Source organism: Erpetoichthys calabaricus, chromosome 6, assembly GCF_900747795.2.
Source record: "Erpetoichthys calabaricus chromosome 6, fErpCal1.3, whole genome shotgun sequence".
NCBI classification, from domain to species: Eukaryota; Metazoa; Chordata; class Cladistia; order Polypteriformes; family Polypteridae; genus Erpetoichthys; species Erpetoichthys calabaricus.
The window spans coordinates 204,578,376-204,603,457 of NC_041399.2; the positions used below are offsets into that span (position 1 = coordinate 204,578,376).

The 25,082-nt window shown below is 40.2% G+C and overlaps 1 protein-coding gene across 1 annotated transcript; it reads left to right on the forward strand.

Moving 5' to 3' along the window:
• Positions 1–7,983: 7,983 nt before the first annotated feature.
• LOC114653807 (uncharacterized) lies at positions 7,984–24,962 on the forward strand. Its single transcript, XM_028804353.2, has 4 exons — positions 7,984–8,144; positions 9,314–9,517; positions 15,835–16,016; positions 19,258–24,962. The coding sequence occupies exons 1-4, from the start codon at positions 8,039–8,041 to the stop codon at positions 24,796–24,798; spliced, it is 6,033 nt and encodes a 2,010-aa protein (XP_028660186.1). The 5' UTR covers positions 7,984–8,038; the 3' UTR covers positions 24,799–24,962.
• The last annotated feature ends 120 nt before the right edge of the window (positions 24,963–25,082 follow it).

A 25,082-nucleotide genomic window follows, 5' to 3' on the forward strand; every position in this document is an offset into this window, starting at 1 on the left:
ATAAGAAGCATTTATTGCTCAAGTAACACTTCTGCTTCTCTTTAGGTGCCTCACCTATTAAGATTTTGAACCCTTATTGCTTATTTTAGTCTTAAACAGCTCTATTCTTGGTTTTTAATTACTCCTAATTATCAATAACATGCAAATGACAAAAGAGACCAGCATTTCTCCATTTAGCTTGTTACCATTTACACCTGTGTGTATTTATCATGCACTATTAGGTTTAATTAAATACTTGGGAGGAAGATGAAGAGAAAAAAGTGAAGGACTGAGAATTACTCATCCATTTTAGTCTCCAGATCATTTGGATGATATCCTTAGAAAGGGAAAGAAAATCTAGGATATTAGAATGACCTGACATAGCAGAGTTAAACCTCTAACAAACCATGAAATAAAATTACTGAGAAGAATTGCTTTCTAATTAAGCAACCAGGTTAGAACAAAAACCTGCAGCCACTGCAGCCCTCCAGGACTGTGATTGAGGACCCCTGCTGTACACTCTCACCCATGACTGTAGGGTCAGATATACAGTAGCTCCGACACCATCATAAAGTTTGCTGGCAATTCCACCATCAAAGGTGTGATATCAGATAACAAAAGAGGATACTGGGCTCCTATTAGAGTGGTGTCAGGACAATAACTTCTCTCTGAATGTCAGCAAGACTAGGGATATGATCGCTGATTTCAGGAAGCAACTAGTAAATCCTTTACACTGGAGGCAAGGCTGTTGAAAAAGCAACAGTAAATCCCTTGGGGTTGCCATTGCCAATGATCTTAGATAGTCAGAACACACTACAGCGGTCACCAAAAACACCCATAAGCGACTTTACTTAGTCAGATGCCTGATTGTTTCCAGCAGCCCTCATAAACTTTTACCAATGTACTTTAGAGTCCACCCTGACAGGCTGCAGGGTGTGCAGGTATGGCAGCAGTTCAGGTAGAGACCGCAAGGCATTGCAGAGGGTTGTGAAAACAGCACAGACCATCACTGACACACAGATACCATTGCTGCAGGACATATTTACCACACTCTCTCTCGGAAAGGCAAAACAAATCATAAAGTACCCCACTCACCCTTCATGAAAATTTACCTCCCACATTCCATCACGCATGCGTTACAGAACTATTAACACTCGAACTGTGAGATTTAGAAATACTTTCTACCCACATGTAATAAGGATGCTCAACTGTCATATGTGATAAAATGTCTGTAATCAACTTAGCGAATGAAGTCCCACATCTTCTGTGATTCTTGTGTATGTAATGTTAGGCTTTGTGTTATTTACTGTGATTATTATTATTAGATTTAAGGTTTAGTTTTTTCCTTTCATGATGTTTATGTTGATTACTTTGACTGAAACTAACATTTAGAAAATAAGAATTTCACTGTACATGTGATGATAAAAATACCTTGACCTTGAGTTATGTCTAAATAGGACTGGAATGAACCAGAGGGACAAGCCTACACTATGATATCCCATTTGTCTGGGAGGTACATTAAGGATGCCAGACTAACATAAAGACAGAGTAACAAAGAAACTCTCTCTCGCTCTCTTGGCTGCCATATTCAGACCAGCCACACTGCCTGTTTCTGACACTCCATTCAAAGACCACATGAGAGCAGAGACCAAGCCATGCCAGAGACATATCAACATACTTAGTAAGACAGCCACCTGGTAGTTTAAGCAAGATTAACTGATTAATTACCCAGGTTGTGGTAATACTATTTTGCCAATACTCACATTTTCATTCTGCGTATTTTTTGAGCACATCTTTATATATAATACGCTACTGTGGCTGTTCGTTTGTCTGCCCAGGATTTTAAATCACCTGTAGCTCACAAGCCGTTTGAACTATTGACCTGAAATTTGGTACACATACAGTGCATCCGGAAAGTACTCACAGCGCATCACTTTTCCACATTTTGTTATGTTACAGCCTTATTCCAAAATGGATTAAATTCATTTTTTTCCTCAGAATTCTACACACAACACCCCATAATGACAATGTGAAAAAAGTTTACTTTTTTCGGGCACCGTTCTCATCCCTACCGCCTTCACCGTCACTTCCTCTACATCTTCATATCTTAAATTATTCTTGAGGCTGATTGAAGACTTAAGTGCCAGCTTAAGTGAAAAATTAAAGAAAGCAAACTAAAAAATTGCAACACAAACACTGACTTAATAAGTTTTAACATGAAAAGATGCCAACGGAAAAAAAGAAGAAGCGGGCCGTAAAGGGTGGAGAAAAGAAGAGCTGCTCAGGAAACAGCAAGCACATCAACCTCGGAGCAAACGAATGCTAAACGTACAGAGAAAGTGGATGAAAACTTGGAATGCTCAAGTCAAATGTATTCCGTGCAGTGCGCCGTTACTGCTAATCCATAATACATGATTGATAAATGTGTAACTTTTTGCTCTGCCTGTTCTTGTACTCTATGCTGTTCTCAGATGTCATAGATATAAAAGGTAGTGTAACATTTGAGGGCTAGAGCAGGGATTTGGGGCATTTTGTTCAGGTCTATGTAATAAAGAGTATACAGGGTAGAGTAGAGTCAATGTAGAACACTACCATGGCGTAACAAATGGCATTTCCTAATTGGTCCTTGTGATTGGTCCTGTAACCCCTTGTTGATTCTGCAACCCTGAAATAACGCAGGTCTGGAAATGTTTTGTTATTTTTTGATGGCCAATTTCAGACACAAGAAATTGTCTTTGGGCTGGGTGTTGTGCGTTCTTTGACATTCTTATAGAGCTATAATGTAAACCAATCTAATACCTTCTTGAATAAGTTTTGTATCTTTTGAATTTAATCCACTATCTTTTTTTTAAGGTTTAAAATCAAGCATGGGTATTCAAAGTGGAGAAATTGCTGTTGTTGGAGTTGGATGCAATTTTCCTGGAGGTAGGATTTAGTTGTGTCCTAAATGTGAAAGATTTGTACTTCTTGAGCCATTTTAATAAATAGCTATGAAGTACCACAATCAGCTTCAGAGACCTGGGTTCAAATGCCAGCCAGATAACTGTCTATGTGGACTTTGTATATTCTTCACATTTTCCATGGAGATAAAGCCCTGGTTAGGTTGGATAAACTGCTAATCTGTCTTACTATGACTGAGCAAGCAAAAGTTATGGTCTAACCAGGGCTCAGTTTCTATCCATATACTCCTATATTCTAGTTTATTTAATTTTGTTACTTTTGTTAATTATATTGTGATATGATATTATTGTCCATTAATTTCTTTCATTTAACAGTTTGTTTTATCTTTATTATTTTGTTAAATGATTTTATTATTGTCATTTATGCCAATTATGTTTCTGCTTGAATTAGATGAGTCCAGAAAGTTGGGGCCTCTAGCCATAATATTGTCTGAGGCCTATTTAAGGACCCAGTATACCTCAGGCAAATGGCTGAGAACATGTTTTGGAAAGATTTTCATCCACCAAGTAATATCTAATAAGTTGGTCATTTATGCCAAAAGTAAAGCGAGTCAAACCATGCAACAAAGACGATCCTATAATGTCCAAGATAAACTAAATTCATCAAGAAGAACACAGAGACACAGCTGGAAACCACAAATTTCTCAGAAATATTAGGATGATTTTGAGAACATTACTGAATAGCTTGGTTCAGATTAAAGTTTTAGGGACCTTAACAACTCAATTTGATGTTGTTTTAGACAATCTAGGTGAGTAACACTGGCAACCTCATCAGGCTGAATGGCCTGTTCTCAGTAAAAAAAAAATGTTCTAATGGTCAGATTCCAAAAACTGTAGTATAGTAGGCACTGTGCATTGTAAAATATGAAACAAGATGAGAAAATGAGTGTTGAAGTCTCAAGGCATGCCCCATTTACATGAATCGTGTAAAGCAGTGTTTGCCAACCACTGATTGCTATTGTATAAAATAGCAGTGTGTGTTGCAATGGGTCACAAAGTTGTTCGTGGTGGGTCGTGAGGGGTGCATGAAGTGGGTTGTTGCTCCATTAATTGTGCACCACTTCACCCAGCTGACGATCACACTTGATTCACTAAGGGGGCAAACCACTTAAATGCGACACCAAAAATGTTGAGAAACATTGGTGTAAGGAACTGAAAAGAGGAAAGCACACACATGCTAAAAATGGTTAGACTGTTTGGTGCTAAAATGAAAGAAAGAAAACCAAGAAAAACAGAACTCTGATTTCTTCTGAAGTTGGTCCGAAGGTGAGCATCAAATTCCTTGGGTAGGACTTTGCAAGAACAGGAAGTGACCCCAAAATTCCTCAGGAGATTTCTCTGCCTCCAGTCTAGAGAAACAGATGGAACAGAAGTTAGTGACTGTGTCACACTCTTTTCCTTCCTTGTATTAAAACAGCACAAACTCCTAAAAACACTCTGGATGCTCATATTTCTGACAATATAAATTTTCAATATATTATTGTATTTGCTTTTTAATAGTTGCATGGAAATTCTGTTCATATTTAGGTGAAGGAATAGATTCCTTCTGGAAAGTTCTCTTGGAAGGCAAAAACTGCACAGTGGAATTACCTGAAGAGCGTTTCGACTTGAAATTGTGGTACGATCCTGATGATAACGTGCCTGGGAAGTCTTGCACCTGCAGGGCGTCTCTTATTGATGGGTAAATTGTAATTTCTGTTCCTACATCAACTGTTTATTCTTTGCCAAACGCTCAAGTGCTGAAGTTGCTGTGTACAGCAGAGTGTAATTAGTATGACCTTGTGTGTACATGTGCTGTGATTATTCAGATTGTTCTATAAAAGCAGGAGCTTAGCAGATGCAGTTAAGAGTGAGTGAGGCGGAGTAAAGACAGAAAATAGTTGTGGCTAGGTTATTAATTAAGCAAAAAGGGCTGTGCGTACTCACTAAATCAATAAGAGAGTCAATGTCAGGACAACATATAGTCAAAACCAATCATCCAAAAAATAAAGTTTGATTAACAAACCAACTTTCTTACATTAGACTTTCCTTTACTGAAACAAAGTGCTGCTTTCTGAGCACACAGCTTGGTCTTTGAAAAAGCAATGCCATGAGTATAAGGCCGCCACCATTATTACATTCACATAGGGCATATCAAATGGCAAAACATCGTGTCACAAATAACAACAGCAACTATGAAAAATATAAAAAGAACAAGTATAGAGCACAGAACAAAACCTGACAACTAGACTTTGAGCCTCAGGTAAGAACTACTGAACCCCATACAAAGTAGGGCATCCACATCCACACTCTTAAAAATAAAAGGTGCCAGAGTGGTTCTTCAGAGCAATGACATAGGAAAACAAAATAATCAGACAGACAGACAGACATTTACCAAGTGAGGTAAAGAACACACATTTAACATATTTGGGAGCTGAGGACACTGAAAGTGCTGAAGTGATAGATAGATAGATAGATAGATAGATAGATAGATAGATAGATAGATAGATAGATAGATAGATAGATAGATAGATAGATAGATAGATAGATAGATAGATAGATAGATAGATAGATAGATAGATAGATAGATAGATAGATAGATAGATAGATAGATACTTTATTAATCCCAAGGGGAAATTCACATACTCCAGCAGCATCATATTGATAAAAAACAATATTAAATCAAAGAGTGATAAAAATGCAGGTATAACAGACAATAACTTTGTATAATGTTAACATTTACCCCCCCATGGAATTGAAGTGTCGCATAATGTGGGGGAGGAATGATCTCCTCAGTCTGTCAGTGGAGCAGGACGGTGACAGCAGTCTGTCGCTGAAGCTGCTCCTCTGTCTGGAGATGATCCTGTTCAGTGGATGCAATGGATTCTCCATGATTGACAGGAGCCTGCTCAGCGCCCGTCGCTCCACCACAGATGTCAAACTGTCCAGCTCTGTGCCTACAATAGAGCCTGCCTTTCTCACCAGTTTGTCCAGGCATGAGGCGTATGCTGCCTCCCCAGCACACCACTGTGTAGAAGAGGGCGCTCGCCACAACCATCTGATAGAACATCTGCAGCATCTTATTGCAGATGTTGAAGGACGCCAGCCTTCTAAGGGAGTATAGTCGGCTCTGTCCTCTCTTGCACAGAGCATCAGTATCAGTATTAAATTATTCTTGAGGCAGATTGAAGACTTAAGTGCCATCTTAAGTGAAAAATTAAGGAAAACGTATTAAGTATTTGCAACACAAACACTGACTTAATCAGTTTTAACGTGAAAAGATGCCGATGGAAGAAGAGAAGAAGCGGGCTGCTAGGGTGGAGGAAAGAAGAGCTGCTCAGGAAGCAGCAAGCACATCAACCTCTAAGCAAATGAATGCTAAACGCACAGAGAAAGAGAATGAAAACTAGGAATGCTCAAGTCAAGTGGATTCAATGCATGTTATGAAATGGTTCTTTGTCAAGTGTGGATTCTAGAAAAAGCCACACAACCAAGTAAAATGCCATTAACAAGCCATTACATTGAAGAGTGCAGTCTCCTGAGATGTGAGACAGGACCGCTCATCACTATGACACTGTCCATTTATAAATACAGGTGCTGGTCATAAAATTAGAATATCATGACAAAGTTGATTTATTTCAGTAATTCCATTCAAAAAGTGAAACTTGTATATTAGATTCATTCATTACACACAGACTGATGTATTTCAAATGTTTATTTCTTTTAATGTTGATGACTATAACTGACAACTAATGAAAGTCCCAAATTCAGTATCTCGGAAAATTAGAATATTGTGAAAAGGTTCAATATTGAAGACACCTGGTGCCACACTCTAATCAGCTAATTAACTCAAAACACCTGCAAAAACCTTTAAATGGTCTCTCAGTCGAGTTCTGTAGGCTACACAATCACGGGGAAGACTGCTGACTTGACAGTTGTCCAAAAGACGACCATTGACACCTCGCACAAGGAGGGCAAGACACAAAAGGTCATTGCTAAAGAGGCTGGCTGTTCACAGAGCTCTGTGTCCAAGCACATTAATAGAGAGGCGAAGGGAAGGACAAGATGTGGTAGAAAAAAGTGGACAAGCAATAGGGATAACCGCACCCTGGAGAGGATTGTGGAACAAAACCCATTCAAAAATGTGGGGGAGATTCACAAAGAGTGGACTGCAGCTGGAGTCAGTGCTTCAAGAACCACCACACACAGACGTATGCAAGACATGGGTTTCAGCTGTCACATTCCTTGTGTCTAGCCACTCTTGAACAAGAGACAGCATCAGAAGCGTCTCGCCTTTGGACTGCTGCTGAGTGGTCCAAAGTTATGTTCTCTGATGAAAGTAAATTTTGCATTTCCTTTGGAAATCAAGGTCCCAGAGTCTGTAGGAAGAGAGGAGAGGCACAGAATCCACGTTGCTTGAGGTCCAGTGTAAAGTTTCCACAGTCAGTGATGGTTTGGGGTGCCATGTCATCTGCTGGTGTTGGTCCATTGTGTTTTCTGAGGTCCAAGGTCAACGCAGCCATCTACCAGGAAGTTTTAGAGCACTTCATTCTTCCTGCTGCTGACGAACTTTATGGAGATGCAGATTTCATTTTCCAACAGGACCTGGCACCTGCACACAGTGCCAAAGCTACCAGTACCTGGTTTAAGGACCATGGTATCCCTGTTATTGATTGGCCAGCAAACTCGCCTGACCTTAACCCCATAGAAAATCTATGGGGTATTGTGAAGAGGAAGATGCAATACGCCAGACCCAACAATTCAGAAGAGCTGAAGGCCACTATCAGAGCAACATGGGCTCTCATAACACCTGAGCAGTGCCACAGACTGATCGACTCCATGCCACGCCGCATTGCTGCAGTAATCCAGGTCAAAGGAGCCCCAACTAAATATTGAGTGCTGTACACGCTCATACTTTTCATGTTCATACCTTTCAGTTTGCCAACATTTCTAAAAATCCTTTTTTTGCATTGGTCTTAATTGATATTCTAATTCTCCGAGATACTGAATACAATGATTTGCAAATCAACAATTTAATTTCTTAAAAATGCTCATCTTCTCTCAGATTTAATGAATTTGACAGCAAGTTATTTGGCATTACTGATGCAGAAGTGGAAAGAATGGATCCACAGCAGAAACTGTTGCTGGAGTGTACCTTCCGAGCCCTGGAGGATGCTGGAATACCAATGGAAAAAGCTAGCGGGACCAGTACAGGCGTGTTCATTGGTGAGCGTGACCTTACTCAATGCATTACACAAAATACAAGACTTATTCTGGCAGCAATGTTTAACTGCTTGATGTGTCCAAGCATTATTGTGAGAACAAAAAAAAAAAACAAGTTGATAAACACCAAGCCAGACATAGTAAAAGACAACCAGAAGTCGAAAACTGAAAAGTCAAAACAAAACCAACGTGGCTTGCAGGGGGCACACCAGCTCCCCAAATCCAACACAGACAGCTATGGGAAACTCTTTCCAAGAGGCATACAGCAATAGATCACCACACAGAACACATTAAACGTATGATATTCCAACTCTCTGCACATGATATCACCGTCATGATGAAATGCATTAAAGTATGTATGTTACATTTTACAGATAAGTCTTTAATTCATTTAATTAATGAATACTGTTAATAATTACACACATGGGGGTGAGACGGTGGCGGAGCGGTAGCATTGCTGTCTCGCAGGTAGTCACATCGCTGGTATTCCCTACCTGGAGTTTTCATGTTTTCCTGCTGGATTTCCACAGTGGGCTCCATTTCCTTCCAAACATATGCTGATTTGGTGACACTAAGATGACTTCAGTGTATGTGTGTGCTTGTATTCACCTTGCAATGAGCTGAATGCTTGCTGGAATGGACACATCCCTGGATGGATGGATTTAATCATTAAACATCTTTTTCAGAGATATTGCGGTAAAGTGTCATCAGAGTTTAATGGGTGTTCCAGGCAAGTCACAACACAGCAAAGCCGAACCTGTTCTCACCGTGATAATATCTCACACTGCCACCTGGTGGATTCCTCCAGATTTACATAAAGTACGCGCGCAAGTATAAACAGTACAACGCTTGCGTAGCAGGAGCGTCGCATCATGTGAAGTAAAAACCTGGCTTAATTAGCATGTCTGGCACCCACCACCATATTAATGGGGTCTTTCATTAACAGTATATGAAATTAAGCTTGACTTTAGTGTCTAATATATGTACTGTAGATAAATGACTTTTTCTTTCAATCAAGGGCAATATGATTATAATAAGAGACTCAAGCAACTGAGCTTTAACTGTGATTGTGTTCATTTAATGCAAGGGAGGTTGCTTCTTATCCCATTAAATTAAGTAGCAACCTGCCTGAATTCTTTATCACATCTACATTTCGTATTTTATATCTGCAGGCCTCATGAACCGGGATTATGAGATGATTTTGAATAATGTTGCCAGTACCATCAATCATTACAACGGCACTGGGACAGCCATGAGCATAGCGGCCAACCGCATCTCCTACTGTTTCAACTTCACTGGGCCCTCTTTTTCAATTGACAGCGCCTGCTCTTCATCCCTGGTGGCCCTGCACTATGCCTGTCATTCTATAAAGCAAGGTAAAAGGAAGTTATAAAGTGTATCACACTCGTAAAAATTATAGTTCTTTAATGGCCACTATATGGTTCTTTACTGGGTTGTGTGGTGCCTCATAGAGCCTTTGCTTGTCAAAGCTCCATTTCAAAGTCAAAAGTCAAAGTGAACTTTATTGTCATCGCAAACATATACAACTGTACAGATAGACAAAATTGCGAAGCTCAGGGTCCACAGTGTAACAACATGACGTGCAAATAATAAATTAGAAATAGAGTTAAAATTTAAATTTAAAATTAAAACACAAACAAGACAAGACATTGTGCAAATACAAGACAAAGAAGTAGCAGCAATGTTGACGTGTAGTTAGCAATATGAACACTGATGCAATGTATGGTATTTGCAATCTAGATACATTAATATAGTCAATAGATAGGTAATATAATAAATAAATAATAGATATAGATAATACAGAAATTATCAGTGTATGATAGTTGTTTAAGACGTGTATAAACAATGACAGGTCAGAATGTTTCACAGCAGAAAGATATCAAGAGTTCATTCTGGGAAGAGTTCTTTGCATGTCAAGTTAGTTTTTTGTGCTTCCTAATATATTTTAAAAAAAGAAATCTTTTATGTTGGTGGGTTGCAGGACATTAACAGATTAAGAAAACCTGGGCTTAGTCTGTGTTACTGGACATATGCAGCAAGAGTCCTTTTACAAGTATGACCCATTGGCATTGCATAAATCTGTTAACATCTATTCATGGCTATTTATTCTGTTACAAATTTCAATAAATAAAGGTTCTTTCCTGAACCTTCATCTGGATGGGTCTTTTAGAAACCAAACAAATGGCTTCCCTATTGCATCACTCTGAAGAAACAGTCCGGCACCTTTATTTTTAAGAGTGCAGGTACTTTGTCAATTGGGGAACTTTAGTGTAAAAATGACATGACAACAAAATAAAAACAATTGGCATTTTTATTAGGATGTGATGTTATAAACATACTGTATGCTGTATGATGGTTTTAGAGGAAATCAAACTTGTTATTAAAAAACATACAAACCTGGGAGAGTGTTCACATTTTTAGGTCCGCCAGTACTGGTAAGTTCACCCAGCGCGAGATAATTATAAACTTACTCATACATCAGGGTTGAGCAAGCTTGTTTATTTGTAACATTGTGTTCAGAGCAAGCCTCACATATTTGAACAATCAAACTGTTCAGTTTGGGCGGCACGGTGGCGCAGTGGGTAGCGCTGCTGCCTCACAGTTAGGAGACCCGGATTCGCTTCGCAGGTCCTCCCTGTGTGGAGTTTGCATGTTCTCCCTGTGTCAGTGTGGGTTTCCTCCCACAGTCCAAAGACATGCAGGTTAGGTGCATTGGCGATTCTAAATTGTCCTTAGTGTGTGCTTGGTGTGTGTGTGTGTGTGTGTGTGTGTGCGCCCTGCGGTGGGTTGGCTCCCTGCCCGGGGTTTGTTTCCTGCCTTGCTCCCTGTGTTGGCTGGGATTGGCTCCAGCAGACCCCCGTGACCCTGTCATTAGGATATAGCGGGTTGGATAATGGATGGATGAAATGGTTCAGTTTCTGTTTTACTTTCCTTATATCACAAATACACAAATGAAGGTTTAATTGCATTTGTTTCTGCAAAACATGGCATCAAATAAAAGAGGTAAGGCAGCAAGGAGAAAAGTAAGTAAATGTCAGCATGGCACAGCATGTAGGAGAGTACAGAGACTTGGTTACCTGCTTTGAAAGTTGAGCCATTTTTAAAAGTTCTAGTCACTTTATTAAAGCTTTTCTTTTCACAATTTTATTTTATGACATATTCTTTGTAACAGCGACTCATATTCAAAGATAACAGTGGTAACAGAATATAATTGCATGTGCTGCTCAAGTACATGAATTATTTTTTTTTATTATTATTTTACAATATCATGTGCTAAAGCTGTTTTCATAGACAGTAGATTCAAATGCATGTGCTCATCTTAGTACAGTAGTTGGATGTGGAGGTTCTGTGGTTTATTGCAGTTCAAATGTGTTAAATATAAAATATTTAAAAAGAAATACCTAATGGAGATTTAAAATCTGTGGCCTAACCTCAGAACATGATAGATAGTGGGTCACTGTGGCATTTTGCTGAATAATTACATGGTCAGAGAAATATTGAAGAGATGGACAGATAGATAGATAGATAGATAGATAGATAGATAGATAGATAGATAGATAGATAGATAGATAGATAGATAGATAGATAGATAGATAGATAGATAGATAGATAGATAGATAGATAGATAGATAGTGTAACAAAAGGCATTATATGGGCGCTGACCCGACACAGACAGACACGGAGGCACACTTATAAAAGACACAACACAGTCCCACACTAAGCACAAGCACAAACTCAAATAAACACAAATCAAATCTCTCTCTTCTTTATCTTCTCCACTCCTCTCTGGCAAGCTATAGTTCCTCTCCTCCCGACTCTGGCTCCTTGAATGGTGGCTGCTGACCCCTTCTATAGTTCACCCAGGTGCTTGATTGCCCATTTCTGGCTGCACTTCCGGGTGTGGTGAAAACACTGCCCATTGGGGCTCAGCAGCTCCTGCTGCAGCACCCCCTGGCAGCACCTACGGATCCCAACAGGGCTGCACCAAACTCCAACTCCCATGAAGCCCTGCGGTAGTCCAAGGCACTGCTGCAACCCAGGGGGGTTGCCATCTAGCGTCCCAGTGGAGGTATTGAGTAGTCCATGCTTGCTCCCCCAGAACATATACTGAAGCGGCGTCCCGGCTGTCCGCCACAATAGATAGATAGATAGATAGATAGATAGATAGATAGATAGATAGATAGATAGATAGATAGATAGATAGATAGATAGATAGATAGATAGATAGATAGATAGATAGATAGATAGATAGATAGATAGATAGATAGACCCACTCAGAGAGCCAGGGTCGGGAGGAGGAGGACTACGCTTGTGGAGGAGTGGTGGGAGAGGAGAAAAGAGTGCTGTGCTGTTATTGTTGTGGGGAAAATAGTGCTTTTGGGACTGTGTATTGCCTGTGGGTCACAGGGAAGACGTGCGCACACAGGTGGAGAAGAAAATGTGTCGTTCTGTGCCAGGTCATGAGCCTATGTAGCGCCTTTTCTACAATAGATAGATAGATAGATAGATAGATAGATAGATAGATAGATAGATAGATAGATAGATAGATAGATAGATAGATAGATAGATAGATAGATAGATAGATAGATAGATAGATAGATAGATAGATAGATAGATAGATAGATACAGTAGATCAAAAACGCCAAGATTTCTTGTTGATACCAAACTTCCGAAGGCTAGAGAGCTATGACAGTTAGCATACTGTGTCTCTTCAGGCCACAGTTGCCAGCAGGTGGGAATGTTTGTGACTCACCTACCACTTGGAGATCCACTTCTGCACACTGCAAATAAACACAAAAACCAACCAAGACCTATCCTGAGTGAAACTTGCAGCTTTATATTTACTTCCATTTGAATTATTATTTTTTCTTCATTTCCTCCTACTTGCTGTGTGGCACTCTGAAATGCAATGCTGCCATCTATGGGATGAAGGTTCACTATTTTATTTCTTAATTTCCTCATACAGTGTTTTAGTACAAGGGTGCTCAGGGTTGGGCTACAGAGGTTGCAAGTTTATTTCCTACACTTTTTCACTCAATATAATCCAAGTCACATGTGGCCAAGAGCAGAATAGTAACTGTAGATCCTTCACTTTTTTCTCTTCCATCATTCCATTCATCTTTCAAATGGGAAAAAGGTCAATGGGAGCCTGGAACCTATCCCGGCGAGGATCTGAGGAAAGGCAGGAACAATTTAGTAATGCAAGTCCACCTAACCTGCATGTCTTTGAACTGTGGGAGGAAACCCCTATGCACACAAGGGGATTTTCTCTTCCATTTCTTTTAAAAATATATTATTAGAAGTAGATGCTTTATGATGAATGCACACAAATGTAAATGGGGACAAGTTAGACAATGAACGGTTCCATTAAACCAACATATAACAATGAAAACAAAGGTGATCATTCTAAGGTGTTACATTTGGTCTCCTTTAATGTATGACCAGAGAGTTGCAAGATGTGTTTTTAGAAGAATGCTGGACAGATAAAGAAACAAATGGAGGATTAAAGAGATCACAGGTGAAAAGACATTTACCAAGTGAGATAAAGAACATGCAGGTTAGGTGGATTGGCGATTCTAAATTGGCCCTAGTGTGTGCTTGGTGTGTGGGTGTGTTTGTGTGTGTGTCCTGCGGTGGGTTGGCACCCTGCCCGGGATTGGTTCCCTGCCTTGTGCCCTGTGTTGGCTGGGATTGGCTCCAGCAGAACCCCGTGACCCTGTGTTCGGATTCAGTGGGTTGGAAAATGGATGGATGGATAAAGAACACACATTTAACATATTTGGGAGCTGAGGACACTGAAAGTGCTGAAGTGATAGATAGATAGATAGATAGATAGATAGATAGATAGATAGATAGATAGATAGATAGATAGATAGACAGACAGACAGACAGACAGACAGACAGACAGACAGACAGATAGATAGATAGATAGATAGATAGATAGATAGATAGATAGATAGATAGATAGATAGATAGATAGATAGATAGATAGATAGATAGATAGATAGATATGAAAGGCACTATATGCTAGATAGATAGATAGATAGATAGATAGATAGATAGATAGATAGATAGATAGATAGATAGATAGATAGATAGATAGATAGATAGATAGATAGATAGATGTCCTCAGGCAAATTTGGATTTTTACAGAAGCTTATTAAAATAAATAAATAAATAGCTAGACAAATACATGCATACACACACATACATCCACACCATGGTCTGAACACACACACAGAATGAGAGAATTTTATTTGTCCTCGAGCAGAGATTTGACTTTTTGCAGAAGCAAATTAAGTGTGCAAACCAGAATGACAAATAAGAAAGAAAACTTCAAAATTGGCAATCACGATCACAGTAAGGCACTGTACAGGCATATTGCTGTTGGTATAAAGGAACTCCTATCATATTTCCTGACAGACTTCTGCTGGATAATTCATTGGCTGAAAGTTCTCAGTGTTAGTGTGTCACAGAGAGGATGTGCAGCGTTGTTCATGATGGCACTGTTTTGTTTTAATTCTCTCCTTGGCTATGACCTCCAGGGGGACCAGAGTACATCCTATAACTGAGCCTACCTTTTTAATTAGCTGGTTGATTCGGTGAGCCTCTCTTGAAGTGATGTTACCAGCCCAGCATACCACAACAAAGAAAATCACACTGGCCATCACAGAGTTATAGAAAATGTCAAGGATGTCACTTCCCATATTAAAGGAATGCAGTCTCCTAAGGAAAAAGAGTCTCCTCTGCCTTTTCTTATATAGCTCCTCTGTGTTCCAAGATGGGTCAAGCTTGTCACTGATATGGAACCCCAAGTCCATGTAATAGTGCACCACCTCCACATGCACTTCCTGAATAATGACAGGACATAGAGGCTTTTTCTGATATTGAGTTGCAGATAATTCTTTCTGCCCCAAGAAACCAAGTTCTCTCTCCTCTGTCTCATTCCATTGGTGAATACAATCTTTAAGTGCAGAATCAGCAGAAAATATCTGCAAGTGACATGACCTGTTGTTATATTTATAGTCTGAGGTCTTTGGGGTGAAATGAAAATCAGACATGACTGTTCCTTATGGTGCTCTAGTGTTGCTCATATCTGTATCAGAAACTCACAAACTGCTCACAGGCTCACCCACCTTCATATCCCTGAGGTGACCTCATAACAGAGATAAGTGGATGGTATTGAAGGCACTGGAGAAATCAGCAACCATAATCCTCAGAGCGCTGCTGGTTTTGTCCTGCCTTTTGGAACAGACAAATAATTGCATCTTCCTCTCCAATTTTTATCCGATAAGCAAATTACAGTGGGTCCAGGTGCTCTTTCACTTGAGGACTCACATTGTCCAGGATTTGAAGCTTGTCGTGATGTGGACTGTAAGGGCCACTGGTCTGTAATCATTAGGTGATATCATACACACTGTCAATTCCTGTCTTGCATTTCATGTTAGAACTGTGGAGTTTGGTTAAGCAGGTTCACTGAAGACATGTATGGATGTGATTGCACACGAGTCTCCAGACAAAGCTTAAAAATGAACCATGAGCTGACTCTTTGATTTATCCTTATGAGTCCAATAAGACCAAAACTTTTCATGATAGTTAACAGGAGCTCTGGGTTTACTGGGAGACATCATTGCACTCATAAAGATTTGTGTATTTTGCTTTTTTCATCCAGGTGACTGTGAAATGGCAATCTGTGGAGGAGTGAGTTGTATCCTTGAGCCAAGGATATTCGTCTCCCTCAGCAAAGCAAAAATGATATCTCCAGAAGGTGTCAGCAAGCCTTTCTCCAACAAGGCTGATGGTTATGGGAGAGGAGAAGGCTGTGGTATTGTCCTACTCAAGCCTTTGGAAAAGGTAATTCTTGCATTTCAGAATTTTGCAATGCAGCCAACCGTTACAGAATTTCAAAGTAATAACTCGATATGATCACTCGATATAATTGATTACAGTAATTAAAAGCATGAAGACAATCAGAGGCCAGAAACAGTCTGCTTCTCAGGTTTTGCAGAGCCAGGCTTGCCTGGTATCATGGAGTTCTACTTCAAGTCTTTCATATGGTGGCCCTGAAGTGCTAGCATTAGAAAATTTAAAGATGAACATGAGGTGACACACACAATTAAATGTGGCGGCACGCAAAATCAAACAAGGTAGAGCAAAAACAGTGTGTTGACTTGCATACAATCAGAGGTGCACAAAATCGCAAATCTGGCAGCATTAAGGCTGGTTTATGCTTGACACATCTGCATGGGGCGAGAGGGCCGCATGGTGTAAATCAGGGGTCTCCAACCTTTTTTTCCCCTGAGAGCTACTTTTACAAAATGAAAATGGCAGAGAGCTACTCGTGTTTTCTAACGTTTATTCTCATAACTTATTTCAACCCGAACAAACTGAATAAGCTTGTTTTGCCTGAACATTTACAAAATGTTGGTGTCCACAACTCACATTTTGCATTAAAATATCACAAAAAATATTTAGTTCACCTGCAAGTGCATTTTCTAGTGTATCTCACACTATTGAATTAAAACATGAATGCTGTCAAAACAAAACAACGCAATTCCAAATACAGGGGTTTCCACGGGTTACGACACAGTTCCGTTCCTACAACAGTGATGTAAACCGAATTTTGGTGTAAGTCGAAACACACCCTAGCCTAAGTCACTTACCTATCCTAACACATTTGCAAAATCGTAATCTAGAACATAAAAACACAACTAAGCCACAGAAAAAGGAAAAGGACATAAATATACTGTACTGTACACTGTACTGTAGTAACAGAAAAAATGAGTGTAAAAAAAAATCCTTACATTTATTCCTTCTCACGTCTCAATTTTTTAAAGTTTTTATGGGAGTGAGCGTTGTAAACTCGAAACGTCGTATGTCGAGACGTTGTAACTTGAGGACTCCCTGTACACAGATATTCCTTATTCATTTGTCATTTTGTTCCATGTCACTGTGTCACTTTATTCACATGTCCAGTTGCATGTGTGATGTGTTTTTTAGATAGTCAGATGACTGGCACTGAGGTGTATGGTGGAGTGGAGCCACTCAGGTTCACTCTTCCATCCATCCATCCATTTTCCAACCCGCTGAATCCGAACACAGGGTCACGGGGGTCTGCTGGAGCCAATCCCAGCCAACACAGGGCACAAGGCAGGGAACCAATCCTGGGCAGGGTGCCAACCCACCGCAGGACACACACAAACACACCCACACACCAAGCACACACTACGGCCAATTTAGAATCGCCAATCCACCTAACCGGCATGTCTTTGGACTGTGGGAGGAAACCGGAGCGCCCGGAGGAAACCCACGCAGACACGGGGAGAACATGCAAACTCCACGCAGGGAGGACCCGGGAAGCGAACCCAGGTCCCCAGATCTCCCAACTGCGAGGCAGCAGCGCTACCCACTGTGCCACCATGCCGCCCAGGGTTCACTCTTATGGAGTCATTTAAATGTTCGTCTGTCAGTCTTGTTCTGAACTTTCATTTCATGACATTCATGTCAGATTCACAGAGGTATGGAGACCCAAACAAAGCGGACATTTTCAGAGCTGCTTGGTGAAGATTCGTATATTTTTCTGGCTCTACCAAGCTCCAGAAATACTGTTGAGACTTTAACTGCACATTATTGTGAAGGTTTACTAATATATAATATATAAAATCCAATGTCTCTATGTCTGTCTGCTTTTCACAAGCAGACAGATTAACGGATTTAGATCGGATTTTTTTCTATAATTTGCTTGAACACTCCGGTTGATTTTGCGACTTCTCTCATTTCGCTCTGTATCAGAGTTTGCTTGTGGTAACGATTTATTTGCGCAAATCTGAGAAAAAAGCAGCAGGCCAAGGAGAGGGGTGCTCTCCTCACTCACTCGCCAGCTTCGGGGCGTGTTCCTTAACTCCGCTTAGCTAGCGAACGAGAGAACAATTGAATTCAACTTTGTTTGATATTTAAAATAAAGTGTTACTTAGGTCTTGATGAGTTTGAGTCCAGATATTCTCTTAAGTGTATGCCACATTGAAAAGATAGATTGCAATTCAGATTGTGGATCGTAATTTTGTGTTAAAAGGATCGTGATATGATTTTTTGGAAAGATCGCCTACCCCAAATTTGACTAATCAAGTTTTCAAACTTATGTAGGATTCATTAACCCTTTGGCGAGCTACTTGGAAAGGGGTGGCGAGCTACCGGTAGATCACGAGCGACGTGTTGGAGACCCCTGGTGTAAATGATGTCTGACATCCAGGAACAACTCTGTGGATGGCTGGAGCTTATTGGGTTTTCACTGCTTGCTGAACTTTTTCTAACTACATGGCGATATGGATGATGCACCATGCATCCAAAGTGGTGAATTCTGAGTAGAGAGTGGTTATGTCAGCACCAGAATGATGAATGATGCAACTGGTCATCAAAGTGCATGATAGACCTTATACAGTACTTATATACTTATGCTTTCTCAATTTTTTTATTTTTAATAAATTTGCAAAAACCTCAAGTAAACTTTTTTTACGTTGTCATTATGGGGTGTTGTGTGTAGAATTCTGAGGAAAGAAATGAATTTAATCCATTTTGGAATAAGGCTGTAACATAACAAAATGTGGAAAAAGTGATGCACTGTGAATACTTTCTGGATGCACTGCATTTATAAATAGAAAATCTAAAATGTTATTAGCCAATATTCTAAGTTAGACTACATCGAAAAACTACAAAATTTTGTGGAAATAGCTGCGGTGGTTTTCATTTGATGGTCAAGCAGACAGAGAGTAAATTTTATATAAATGTTAAAGAATAAAAATAAGATATAAGATAAGATCGACTCTATACAAAGTGTCATTCTGCCAGAACAAAGTTGACCTGTTGCTGCCGTCTAGTGGATATGTAGTGCTATTAATTTAGTATTATTACTGCTAATAATGGCATGCAGGTACTGGGTGTAACAGAGCGAGATGCAGAGAGACAGAAAGATATGGGAAAAGATGATCACGGGAGCAGAAGAAGAAGAAGAATGGCACTTTTTAGTGAAGTTGTCCCATATATGGTTGTATATGATTATCAACTGTAAACTCAGTCACTCATCAGTTTTCTTTTTTAGGCACTGAAAGATCTTGACCATATCAGAGGCATCATAACATGCAGTGCTGTAAATCAAGATGGAAGAACAGTAACGCCCATCACCAGGCCATCAATGATGCAGCAGGAGCAGCTTCTACACAGCATTTATTCCAAACATGTTGACCCTTCACACATACAATATATAGAGGCTCATGGGACTGGAACATCAGCAGGTGATCCTACTGAGGCCAGCAGCATCTCTAACGTAGTTGCTAAATGTCGTTCAGCTGGATCTCCAAGCCTTGTCATCGGTTCCGTAAAAGGTAACATTGGACACACTGAATCTGCAGCAGGAGTTGCAGGGCTCATCAAAATCCTCTTGATGATGCAACATGAAACCCTTGTTCCATCCCTCCATTATTCCAAAGACAATGCCAGCATTGATACAGAAGCTCTCAACCTTAAAATTCCAACTAAAGCAGAGAAATGGGAAAGCAGAGGACCACTGGGTAGGGCCGCAGGAGTGAATAACTTTGGGTTCGGTGGGACTAATGCACACGTTGTGGTGCGGCAATACAAAGAGACCCGGGTTCTGAATCACCGTGTTGAAAAGGGGTTGAAGCTGTTTGTACTCTCGGCAGCCTCGGAGAAAGCCATTCATATGACAATGGCTGACACCGTTAGGATAATTGAGAGCAGTGCCTCATTAGAGCTGCAGGACTTGGCCTATACGTCTGCATGTAGGAGAAGTCACACCAAACACAGGTACCGAAAAGCCTTTGTCACACCGACTCTTGAGAATTTAACTAAGCAGATCCAAACAGCAGCTAATACAAAAATAGCAGCTGCCAAATCCGATCAACACTTAGTGTTTGTGTTCTGTGGAAATGGAGTCACCTACAAGGGGATGTGCAAACAACTGGTAAAAGAAGAAAGCATATTTAGAGAGAAAATTATTGAAATTGAAAACATTTTTAATAAATATGCTTCATTTCATCTTCTTGACCGGCTGGAAAATGAAAAGGACTATAATGATTTTACCAAGCCAGAAATTATCCAGCCATTGCTGTTTGCCATCCAGGTGGCCTTATCGAGCCTTCTGAGTCAGTGGAGTATAAAGCCGAATGCTGTTCTAGGACACTCCGTAGGTGAGGTTGCAGCCGCACATTGCTCAGGTTTGCTCTCCCTGCAGGATGCGGTGAAGGTCATTTACTATCGAAGCATCTTGCAGGCCAAAGTCACTGGAGGGAAGATGCTTGTTGTCAGCAACATTGCTGTTTCTGATCTTTTAGGCTTTGTTAATTCTTCTTCGAGAAAAATCAGCATTGCTGCCTTCAACAGCCCCCAGTCATGTACCTTATCAGGTGATGCAGAGTCCATAGATGACATTCACCGGGAGCTGTCATTGGCGTTCAGTTCAAAGAACATTTTCTTATATGTCCTTGATGTGCCGGCTGCATACCACAGTCCTATGATGGATCCTATTTTGAAGACTGTTGAGGAAGAAATTGGGCTTCTAAAAACTGGGCCAATGACCACAGACCTGATTTCTACAGTAACAGGACAGTTCATTTCCACTGGGGATTTTACCACTGGTCAATACTGGGCCAAAAATGTTCGAGAACCTGTGTGTTTTGAGCAGGCAGTAAAGTCAGTAGTTTCTGGAAAAAAAGATGTTGTATTTGTAGAAATCGGTCCCAGAAGGGCACTTCAAAGGAGTATTATGGAGATTTTAGGATCTGATACTTCAATATTTCCTACTGTGCAACCAAGTAAGGACTATGAGAGTCTGCTTACAGTCGTGACGAAACTTTTTGAATTGGGTTTTGACATCAGCTGGGAACAGTTTTATCAAGGGTGTGAGACTCTACCAAGCCCTTACCCAAGGTACCAGTTTGATCATGTCAAGAAAGAGGTCTCTTCTAATTCTGAGGGGCAAATAAACCAAAACATGTTCGACACTTTCCATCCGCTCCTTCATGGTGCAAATCATGACCAGACAATAATCACATGCAAGAAGTTGACAGATGTGGTACCATACATATATGAACATAAAAACAATGGTGTCGCTATAGTTCCAGGATCCTTCTATGCAGAGATAGCTTTGGCATCTGCCATGGCTAATCAAGAGACAAAACGACCTGTAAGTTTCCTTCAGTTGGAAATTAAATTTCATAAACCCTTAACCGTGAATCAAAACTCAATGCCCCTACAGGTACAGTTCGAATCACAAGATGAAGCAACAGCTTTTAAGATATACTCTTCTGAAATCACATATGCATTAGGCAGAATACAAACAAATTCTGAAAATGTGAATGAGGAAAGACAAATCGCAGTGGACAGTGTTCGCACCCGGTGTGAAATAATCGTGACATCTGAGACGATTTATGAGAAGTTATCTAACCTGGGTTTCCAATACAGAGGAGTATTCAGGCAACTTGGCAATATCTATAAAAAAGAAGAGTTCAAAGAGGCCATTACAAAAATTAGAGTACCAGAGAAAATTCAGAAAGAGATGCATAAATACTTCTTTCACCCAGTAATTTTAGATTATTTTTTACAAATGTCGTCCTTTTTTGTGGTAAGTGCCGGCAAATCCAGACCTGGATTTCCTTCAGCAATAGGTAGCCTGATTATATCTGCACCATTGCAGAGTGAGATGTTCATGTATATGAAAGTCACTAAAAGTGACGATAATTGTACAGAGGTGTGCGGATGTTTTACTGATACCAACGGCTTCGTCTTAGCTGAACTTAAACATGTTCAGATTACATTTATTGGCTCTGGTCTTTCTATTACCCGTAAATTTACTTTTCAAAATGAATGGGTAGATGCTCCTGAGGAACAGGTCTCACAAAGTCATCCGAAGTGTTTAGTGTTTGCTGATCAGCTGGGGGTGGCACAGTTGGTGAAACATCATCTTCATCCGGACTCCGTGTACATTTCAAATAAAGATACAGAATCAGCAATGATGAATATTGGCCAATATTTTGTCAATTCCGAATTCACGGAAATTTTATTTTTCTGGGGAATCAAAATTTTTGATGAGTTGTACCCAGAAAATGTGCTACAGCACTTAACAAACTGTTGTGAAGCTTACCAGCAGATTATCATTATGCTGAATGAAACAAAATACAGCTGCACAATTAAAACGATCACCTACAGAGCCTCCGAAAATACGGTCGATCAGATGAGCACAGGATTTGCTCTTTGGGGAATGTCCCGGGCATGTGCTGCTGAAATTTTTCATCTTTCCTTTCAGGTGATTGATATTGGATCTGTAAATAATGAAGATATTGTTTTGCTGGGAAAAGTAATTACTTCATATGAGAGTCAACAATATCCAGAAGTTATGATCAGAAAAGGCCGGATTTACCATTCAAGCATCAAACGGGCAGTTGAAAAAGAGGTGTGGAGTAATTCGAACCATCAGACAACTTTAGATGTACGTAACTTTGCCCTTAATACGACAAATCCATACGGACTTGAGCATCTGCAAGCCACTGTACTTATTGGTAGCAATAATAAAACTCTCTCTAATGACGGAGTGGAGATTCAGATAAGCAAGATATGTCTCCATTCCTCTGATTACTTTCCTGTGAGTCTCAATGCTTTACGCTTTGGTGAGACAATGTACTGGACCCAATACTCCAACGAAAACCACCAACTCTTGTGTCTTGACTTCAGTGGCATTGTAACAACTGTGGGAAGTAATGTCACATCCCTGAAGCCTGGAGATCATATCATATCATGCTTTCCAGTGGGTGCAGCTTCTAGGGTTCTCCTCCCTGAATCAGTTTGTTGCAAAAGCCAGAAGATTCCATTCCTGAAAGAAGTTCCTTGTGTTTCCTTCTTCATATTAGCATGGGAAATTCTAGTAAATGTCTTACCCACAGTCAGACCTCCGAGGCAAGTGGGGATAATTTCCTCCTTTCCTCAGTCCACTCTATGCAAAATTATTACACACGGGGCAAATAAATGTGGTATGCACACTGAAATTATTACAAAAAGAAATACTGAACAGGTCATTAATAGTGAAGCTTTAATTTTTTTAAATCCTACTGAATTTTCATCTGTTAGAAACATTTTAAGTATCACAACTGCCAGCCATATTGTTATCGTGTGTAACAGCGACTGGACCCTTAATCTTCTGAAAATGCCTAAGAGTGACAACGAACACGTTCACATTCACGTTATTCAGCTGATGACAATTTTTCAGAAAACCTACCTTACTAAACACAGCAAATCCATTTTCAAGTGGGTGAAGTCCTTGAAGTTGGAGAAGTCCTTGTTAGACATCCCTACCAAAGTTCTTCAATCTGATATACACAATGGGAATGAGGTGGCACAGAATCAAATATTAGACTCTTATTTTATGGCCAAGACAATACAGTTGGTTGTTCTTCAGGATGACTTCAAAAGAATTTCCAAAATTCCTCTATTTACCCCTTATACGCAACTTTTTCGACGTGATGGTGTATACTTAGTAACTGGAGGACTTTCAGGTTTGGGGTTCGAGACTGTAAAGTTCATTGCCCAGCATGGAGGTGGATATATTGTCATTCTCTCTAGAAGTGCTCCGACACCAGAGAGACAAGCAGATATTGTAGACCTACAGACCCAGTTTGGAGCAACCATTTCTAATATTTGCTGTGATGTGGCCATTCCAAAGGATGTGAAGCAGGCAATCAGTGCCATTAAACACACCTATCCCAGTGTTACAATACGAGGGATCTTTCACAGTGCAGTGGTCCTGCATGATGGATTGATTCACACTTTGAGCAAATCTGACTTTGAGAAAGTGATGAGACCCAAAGTTGTTGGGGTGTTAAATCTTCATAACACAACCAGACGATGCCAGTTGGACTACTTTGTGTGTTATTCTTCCATCGCTTCCTTTTTAGGGAACTCTGCTCAAGCAAATTACGCGGCGGCAAACTCATTTTTAGATATGTTTTGTCATTACCGAAGGCGGATCGGTTTACCTGGACAGTCAATTAACTGGGGAGCTTTAAATACCGGTCTGCTGTTGAACAAAGACAAAATTCAACAATTCCTTGAGCAGAAGGGTTTGATGACCCTGGATGTACCCGAAATTCATGAATGTCTGGAATACTGCTTGGTGCAGAGCAACCCACAGATAGTTGCGTCCAAATTTCATTTCCAAAATTTGAGCAAGCACTTCCTGTCCTCCAATGTTTACCTCAGGCAGCGTTTCTACTCAGTCATGGCAGAGGAAATCAAACACTTAGCTGACACATCTGAGATTTCCCAGGGCAATTCCATTTCTAATCTTGAAAATTATGTAATAACATTGCTCTGTGACATCTGTGGTATGGATGCAGAGGAAGTGACAAATGATACTTCCCTTTTGGCATTTGGGATTGACTCCATGCTAGCAATGACTGTGCAAAATCGCATGTTTCAAGACAGAAATGTAAATGTACCTCTGGTGAAGCTCATGGACCCAAACACGACAGTGTCCATGCTGGTGTCACTATTGCAAGAAAACCCACAAACGGAAGAACAGTCTGAAGGAGAAGACATTAATAACAATGACGAGACACAGATTAAAGTATAATCCAGAAACAGAATATAAAAGCCTGCTCCTGTTCATGTTTGGTGGTCATAATTTTATAAAATGTATTCAATAATTTTCATTATAATTAAAAATGTGTGTCTTATAAGCTAGGTATGAACTGTTAGAAGTGTATCAAGCTTTTGTACTCCCACTTTGAGGCTCTTGAACTTGCATACTTATTAACTGTTCCCATTATCAGAGATCTGCGGTGGGTTGGCACCCTGCCCGGGATTGGTTCCTGCCTTGTGCCCTGTGTTAGCTGGGATTGGCTCCAGCAGACCCCC

Excerpts from the sequence above, each read along its gene's own strand:
- LOC114653807 (XM_028804353.2), top strand. The coding sequence starts at position 8,039 with ATGGATCCACAGCAGAAACTGTTGCTGGAGTGTACCTTCCGAGCCCTG. Across the intron at positions 8,145-9,313 it reads CAGTACAGGCGTGTTCATTG|GCCTCATGAACCGGGATTAT; the intron begins GTGAGCGTGACC and ends TTATATCTGCAG. Across the intron at positions 9,518-15,834 it reads CTGTCATTCTATAAAGCAAG|GTGACTGTGAAATGGCAATC; the intron begins GTAAAAGGAAGT and ends TTTTTCATCCAG.